The sequence below is a fragment of the Carcharodon carcharias genome (genome assembly GCF_017639515.1).
Source record: "Carcharodon carcharias isolate sCarCar2 chromosome 33 unlocalized genomic scaffold, sCarCar2.pri SUPER_33_unloc_1, whole genome shotgun sequence".
Lineage (NCBI taxonomy): Eukaryota > Metazoa > Chordata > Chondrichthyes > Lamniformes > Lamnidae > Carcharodon > Carcharodon carcharias.
This window is the reverse complement of record NW_024470690.1, coordinates 2,199,924-2,208,141: the sequence shown is the minus strand read 5'-3', so window position 1 is coordinate 2,208,141 and position 8,218 is coordinate 2,199,924. Positions and strand designations below refer to the sequence as shown.

Below are 8,218 nucleotides of genomic sequence, written 5' to 3'. Positions count from 1 at the left end.
ACCAGTCCAACTCTTAAGTTCACACTTTCAATGGTTCCATTGAGTAAGGATAAGAATAAGAATAAATAAATAAGAATCTGACAGTGCCTCCACCTTCTTACCCTCTTCCTCTCCCAAAGGTGCTGACTCTTGTCCAAAGCGTAAGTAAGGGGAATGAAGGTGACCTGCAGATCCTCAGGCGTTTATGAGCTCCTTAGTTCACTCAACCCAGTGAGTGCAGATAAGCGGTTTGATGCAGGCTTTCACAGCAGAGTTACACACAGCCGCAGCACTGGAGAAAGCTGGGGTGGTATGGGGCAGTCAGCCAGGTTCTCACCATCCAGGCACTGGAATGCATCTAAACTGGGCATGGAAGGAAGATTAGACTTGGCTGTGATGCCTCAGTGGCTGAACAGCCTACCAATACTCACCACCTAGGCTGACAGGTGAAGAATGGCCATTTTGTTCCTCAGCAAGAGAGATGACACACACACACACACACACCCATGAACTATTGATGATTGTAGATGAGAAACAAACTGGCAAATGATTCCAGAGTCTCCTAAATTAATTAGATCTCTGCTTCAAAGAATTAAAAGATGCATTAGAAAAGCAAAGTCTCCAGGCAATGGTCATTCAACCTCCTGTTAGCATTAGCTAACTGCTGAGCTGTTGGGTTTATAGGCTAGCTAATATCCAGCAATTTTGCATCAACAGCCAGCCAGTTATAAGCAGAGGATTTGTGTGTGTGTGCGCGCGCGCATGTGTGTGTGTGTGCACGCGCATGTGTGTGTGTGTGTGTGCACGCGCATGTGTGTGTGTGCACGCGCATGTGTGTGTGCGTGTGCACGCGCATGTGTGTGTGCGTGTGCACGCGCATGTGTGTGTGTGTGCACGCGCATGTGTGTGTGTGTGTGCACGCGCATGTGTGTGTGTGTGTGCACGCGCATGTGTGTGTGTGTGTGCACGCGCATGTGTGTGTGTGCGCACGCGCATGTGTGTGTGTGTGTGTGTGCACACGCGCATGTGTGTGTGTGTGTGTGTGCACACGCGCATGTGTGTGTGTGCACGCGCATGTGTGTGTGTGCACGCGCATGTGTGTGTGTGCACGCGCATGTGTGTGTGCACGCGCATGTGTATGTGTGCACGCGCGTGTGTGTGTGTGTGCACGCGCATGTGTGTGTGTGCATGCGCATGTGTGTGCGCTTTTGTGTGCCCGTGTGTGTGCTTTTGTGTGTGTCTCGTGTGCTATCTTGACCTTTCTGGGGGAGGGGATGATGCATTGTGGGAGGCCTAATATGCCATATGGATGAGGGCCACATGAAACAGCCTACCCCCTAGCTCAGATGGCAGTGCCCAGCCTGCTCCATCATGTCGATTAACATCACAAACACAAAGAAAAACAACAGTCCACCGTGATGAATGTAAAACGATAAGGTGCTATGTGGAAGCACTGGAGGCAGGGGAGGCTAGGACCTAACGTTTCAGCACAAGGTGATTGTGCGTAAGGCCGGATGGGCAGCTCAGGCTCAGTGCTGTACGCCTGGTTTCAATCAGCAACCTCTCTCACATCTACAATCTCTGTCTCACATGTACTGCGGGTTCGACATGCTGTCCATTTCCACCTCGATGGAAACGATGTGGTGTCCGGGGATCATGGCCAGACCCAGCACTCGTGGTTCACCCTGGGCCAAGGAATCTGCAAAGAGACAAATTAAAAACAAACCTCACACCTCTTTTCCTCACCATCTTTAGAAACACCAGGATACAAACAAGGAGGAAATCCCTGTCAAACTGCAATGACCTCGGGCTGCCAGGTACACAGGGAACACACTCAACTGGTAAATGTAGCATGGGAATGAACCCTGAGCTGATGACCTTTCTCAAACAACCTTTATTAGTCACTGGTTGGGCCCCAACTAGAGTATTGTGTCCAGTTCTGGTCACCACACTTTAGGGAGGAAGTGAGGCTCCTTGAGAGGGTGCGGAGCAGATTACCAGAATGGATCCAGGGATGAGGGATTTTAGCTCCGAGGTTAGGGTTGGGGAAGCTGCGGTTGTTCTCCTTGGAGCAAAGAAGATTGAGGGGAGATTTGATCGAGGTGTACGAGATGATGGCAGGATTAGATAAGGTAGACAAAGGAAAGCTGTTCCCATTGGCTGATGGTGCAAGGACTCAGGGGGTAACAGATTTAAGGTTTTGGACAGGAGACAGATGTGAGAGGGATATGAGGAAGAACTTGTTTTACAGAGCAAGTGGTATTAACCTGGATCTCACTGCCTGTGAGGTTGGTGGAAGCAGAGGCGGTGAAGGATTTCAAAAGGAAATTAATGGACACTTGAGAGAGATAATCTTACCAGGGAAAAGGGAGCGACTGAAATGCTCTACAAAGGGCCAGCATGGATTCAAAGGGCCAAATGACCACCTTCGGTGCTGTAATAACTCTGTGATTCCACCAGCAGAGAGGGCAGCATATATTAGAAAATTCACTGACCACCTCAAACTGTCGGAAAGGATAGGTTGGGCTTTCCACTCATCAATCGCAAACTATAGACACTGAAACACCCCCACACACCAGAGGTTCCTGTTATTTACACACTGACACTGGACTCTCCCTCACAGGTCATCGTTCCCTCCGTGACACCCTGGTCCACCCCTCCATCATCCCCTACACCTCAACCCCCTCCCACAGCACCTTCCCATGCAACTGCAGAAGGTGTAACACCTGCCCCTTTACTTCCCCCTCCTCACTCCTTTCAAGTGAAGCAGCATTTCACTTGCACTTCCCTCAATTTAGTCTACTGCATTCGCTGCTCCCAATGTGGTTTCCTCTATATTGGACAGACCAAACGCAGACTGGGTGACCGCTTTGCCGAACACCTTCGGTCTGTCCGCAAGCATGAGCCAGGCCTCCCTGTCGCTTGCCATTTCAACACTCCAGCCTGCGCTCATGCCCACATGTCTGTCCTTGGCTTGCTGTATTGTTCCAGTGAAGCCCAACACAAACTGGAGGAACAGCACCTCATCTTCCAACTAGGTACTTTACAGCCTTCCGGACTGAATATTGAATGCAACAATCTTAGATCATGAACTCTCTCCTCTATCCCCACCCCCTTTCTGATCCCCCTTTTTTCCAATAATTTATATAGATTTTTCTTTTCCCATCTATTCCCATTATTTTTAAATGTATTTCCATCCATTGTTTTATCTTTGCCTTTTAGCCTATTTCGATCCCTTCCACACCCCCCCCCCCCCACCCCCACTAGGGCTAACTGTACCTTTATCATCACATTCCTTAGATAATATCACCTCCTTGTCCTTTTGCCTATGACATATTTTGGTTATCTCCACCTATCACTGGCCCTCTATCCAACTCTACCTGTCTGTCCTCACCCCGCGCGCCCCCCACACCCCCAAACCAGCTTATATTTCACCTCTCTTCTATTTTTCCTTAGTTCTGTTGAAGAGTCGAATGGACTTAAAACGTTATCTGTGTTCCTCTCCACAGATGCTGTCAGACCTGCTGATTTTTTCCAGGTATTTTTGTTTTTGTACTGGACTCCTCCTCCCAGGTTCCTGTTATTTACACACAGACACTGGACTCCTCCTCCCAGGTTCCTGTTATTTACACACAGACACTGGACTCCCCCTCACAGGTTCCTGTTATTTACACACAGACACTGGACTCCCCCTCGCAGGTTCCTGTTATTTACACACAGACACTGGACTCCCCCTCCCAGGTTCCTGTTATTTACACACAGACACTGGACTCCCCCTCCCAGGTTCCTGTTATTTACACACAGACACTGGACTCCCCCTCGCAGGTTCCTGTTATTTACACACAGACACTGGACTCCCCCTCACAGGTTCCTGTTATTTACACACAGACACTGGACTCCCCTTCGCAGGTTCCTGTTACTTACACACTGACACTGGACTCCCCCTCGCAGGTTCCTGTTACTTACACACAGACACTGGACTCCCCCTCGCAGGTTCCTGTTATTTACACACAGACACTGGACTCCCCTCGCAGGTTCCTGTTATTTACACACTGACACTGGACTCCCCTTCGCAGGTTCCTGTTATTTACACACTGACACTGGACTCCCCCTTGCAGGTTCCTGTTATTTACACACTGACACTGGACTCCCCCTCGCAGGTTCCTGTTATTTACACACAGACACTGGACACTCCCTTGCAGGCTTTTGCTTACCTGTTGGTTTCAAGTACTCCTGTGCTGAGCCTAAAATGACATTGCAGTCTCGGTCGGTGCACAGGAAGAGGCCAATCAGTGTCCTGCCATCTGTCATTCGGATTCGCATGCTTTTATTCAGCAAGCTCTGCAACATCTGTCGGGAATTCGAGTGCGACAACACACCGCTTTCACTCATTGCCTGCACATTTGAAGAGACATACAGAAAAAGTGATTGACAAGCTTTGGGTTGCTGAGAGGCTGCTGGATAATGAACGTTACAGTAACTAGTTTTCACAGACTCCCAACTCAATAACTGAACAACCTGGAGCTGAAGGAGACCTCGCCTTTCACCGCACAAGTCGTCCTAAAGTGCTACACTGCCAATGGATGTATTATCCCCGTGGTAATATGGAAGCCGATAGGTGCACAGCAAGATCCCAGAAAGTGGTAAGGGAGCAGGTTCCTCTGTTTCAATGACTGCGGTCAAGGGATAAACAATGATGGGCTGAATGGTCTCCACGTGTAGTATGATTCTCCGAGACTGTCAGATTGACACAAATTGCTGCCTACCACACGCACGGTCAAACACACACCCTCGTGTGCGCGCGCACTCACACTCGAATGCATAAACTCCCACACATGCACACACACTCACGCGTGCTTAGAGCCAGATGATGGCGAGTGGTAATATCACTGAACTAGTAACCCTGAGGCCCAGGCTCATGCTCTGGGGACATGGGTTCAAATTCCACTATGGTAGCGGGTGCAATTCAAATTCTAATAATAAAATCTGAAATATAAAGCTAGTCTTAATAATGGTGAGCATGACAACTACCATGAACTGTCCTAAAAACCCATCTGCTTTATCCTTTAGGAAATCTGCCATCCTTATCCAGTCTAGTCTACGTGACTCCAGATTGGGATCCGGAACCAAAGTTGAGTGGCGAGTCTCAAACTAACAATGAAAGTGAATGTCTATTGCCCCACCCTCCACTCATATCTTTTTGCATCTCAGTCTGGAAGCATTATCATCCAAGAATTATTACTGTGTAAAATTTCTGCCCATCTCCCACCAAGGCACTGACCATTATTGGGACAAATTCATAGGAGTAAGATTGGGTGGCGGGGAGACTTCCTGTCTCTCACCCAAGTGACTATTCACCATGTTTCAGCAGAGTGTGTGTTGGGTAACCATCTGCAGAGGGGAGCGATGGGAGTGCTGTACTACACTGAGTAAATATTCTCTGGAGTTTAGAAGAATGAGAGGTGATCGCATTGAAACATTCAAGCTTCTGAAGGGGTTTGACAGGGTGGATACTGAGAGATTGTTTCCCACCCCCCCTCCCCAGGCTGGGGAGTTTAGAACACGGGGAACAGTCTCAGGATAAGGGGCCGATCATTTAGGACTATGAGGAGAAATTTCTTCACTCAAAGGGTTGTGAGTTTTATGGAATTCTCTACCCCAGATGGTTGTGGATGTTCCATCATTGAATTCATTTAAAGCTGGGATAGATTTTTGGTCCCTCAGGAAATTAAGGGATATGGGGAGCGGGCAGGAAATCAGAGTTAAAGCCCAAGATCAGCCATGGTCAAACTGAATGACAGAGCAGACTTGATGGGCTGAATGATCTACTCCTGTTCCTACTTCTTATGGTGAACACAGAAATTAATACTTAGGGATTGACCAAACTCCATCTTATTGGTTCTCTATCATTCTGGTCTCAATTCTCCAGTAATCTCTAACAGAGACGGAGACAAGAGAAGGCCTCACTGAACCACCCCACCCTCTCCTCACAGTGAAGGAAAGTGTCTCAGGGTGCCAGAGTCATCCCATCCCCCACACATCCCCTCTCAGCCCCCACTGTCCCCCTGCTCCAACCTCCTGGTCCCCCATTCTGCACCCCCGTCCAATCCCCCACCTCTCCTCATCCCTGGCGGGACACCTCATCACCCCACCCCCCACTCTCACCCTGGTGCCTCCCCCTGCTCACTGTCCTTCCCCTCCTCGGAGCTGCCTCTCCCATCAACCTCCCTGCCCCTCTCACCGTGATGCCAACCCTCACCCCGGAACCAAATCACACCCCATCCTTCACCCCTCCCACCTTCCGCACCCTGTGAGCTCCCCCACCACTTACCCCAATCACAGCCCCTCAGCTGTCTTTCCCCCCCTCTCTCATTTACCACCCCTTACCTCTGTGACTTCCGCTTTCCCCAGTGGTTCCCCTCTCACCCCCCACCCGCGGTGACTCGCCACAAACCCCCCTCATCCCAGTTCCACCCCCGCCCCCTCTTCCCACCGTTTCTCTCTCTCCACTGACCCCCACCCCTGTCTCCCTTCCCCCTGCCACTCTCACCCCACCTCTCCCTTCCCCAACCCCCTCCTTCCCCACCACCCCTCCCCCTCCACCACACCCCCTCCCTTCATCCGCTCCCCCACACCCCCTCCCTCATCCCCTCCCCTCATCCTCTAACCCACACCCCCTCCCTCATCTCCTCCCTCAATCCACCACACCCCCTCCCCTCCCCCCCATCCGCTCCCCCACACCCCCTCCCTCATCCCTACACCCCCTCCCTCATCCCCTACCCCACACCCCCTCCCTCATCCCCTCCCCTCATCCTCTAACCCCACACCCCCTCCCTCATCCCCTACCCCACACCCCCTCCCTCATCCCCTCCCCTCATCCTCTAACCCACACCCCCTCCCTCATCTCCTCCCTCAATCCACCACACCCCCTCCCCTCCCCCCATCCGCTCCCCCACACCCCCTCCCTCATCCCCTACCCCACACCCCCTCCCTCATCCCCTCCCCTCATCCTCTAACCCCACACCCCCTCCCTCATCCCATACCCCACACCCCCTCCCTCATCTCCTCCCTCAATCCACCACACCCCCTCCCCTCCCCCCATCCGCTCCCCCACACCCCCTCCCTCATCTCCTCCCCAATCCACCACACCCCCTCCCCTCCCCCCATCCGCTCCCCCACACCCCCTCCCTCATCTCCTCCCCAATCCACCACACCCCCTCCCCTCCCCCCATCCGCTCCCCCACACCCCCTGCCCCCTCCCCATCACCTGCCCCACCCCCTCCCTCATCCCCTACCCCACACCCCCTCCCCTCCCTCCCTCATCCCCCACCCCACACCCCCTCCCCTCCCCTCCCTCATCCCCTACCCCACACCCCCTCCCCTCCCTCATCCCCACCCCACACCCCCTCCCCTCCCTCATCCCCTACCCCACACCCCCTCCCCTCCCTCATCCCCTACCCCACACCCCCTCCCCTCCCTCATCCCCTACCCCACACCCCCTCCCCTCCCTCATCCCCTCCCCCACACCCCCTCCCCTCCCCCACACCCCCTCCCCTCCCCTACCCCACACCCCCTCCCCTCCCTCTTCCCCTACCCCACACCCCCTCCCCTCCCTCTTCCCCTACCCCACACCCCCTCCCCTCCCTCTTCCCCTACCCCACACCCCCTCCCCTCCCTCTTCCCCTACCCCACACCCCCTCCCCTCCCTCTTCCCCTACCCCACACCCCCTCCCCTCCCTCTTCCCCTACCCCACACCCCCTCCCCTCCCTCTTCCCCTACCCCACAATCATTCCCCTCCCCTCTCCTCATCCCCTCCCCTCATCCCCTCCCCACACCCCCTCCCCTCATCCCCTCCCCCCATCCCACACCACCCCCCCCATCCCCTCTCCCTCCCCTCTCCCCTCTCTCTCTTACCCCGGCCTCTCTCTCTTTCTCGGGCTCTCTCGGTTTTTCCTCTTCCCGCGGATCCGCCATTTTGGGGGCGGCCGCGAGCTTAAACACACATAAAAATAAATTCCCAATCGGAGCCCCAAAGTCGGAAAATGTCGGCGGTGGAGGGAGAAATAAATAAATAAACGGGGCGAGAATTTTAAAATAAAATATAGGAGTGGGCGGATAGTTGTATCGGCAGGCTGGGAGTTGTAGTTCGGAAGACCGGAAGCCTGTAGTTCAGAGGACAGGAAGTTGTATTTCGGAGGGCAGACAGGTACTTCCTGTTCGTCACTTCCGGTGTCTCTG

General features: G+C 53.2%; 1 protein-coding gene across 1 annotated transcript; it reads right to left on the bottom strand.

The window, feature by feature from the left end:
* Positions 1-1,137: 1,137 nt before the first annotated feature.
* Positions 1,138-8,111, bottom strand: naa38 (N-alpha-acetyltransferase 38, NatC auxiliary subunit). The gene is made up of 3 exons (XM_041181346.1): positions 7,895-8,111; positions 4,194-4,374; positions 1,138-1,678 (listed from the first exon to the last, which is right to left on the bottom strand). The coding sequence occupies exons 1-3, from the start codon at positions 7,952-7,954 to the stop codon at positions 1,566-1,568; spliced, it is 354 nt and encodes a 117-aa protein (XP_041037280.1). The 5' UTR covers positions 7,955-8,111; the 3' UTR covers positions 1,138-1,565.
* Between the last annotated feature and the right edge of the window lie 107 nt (positions 8,112-8,218).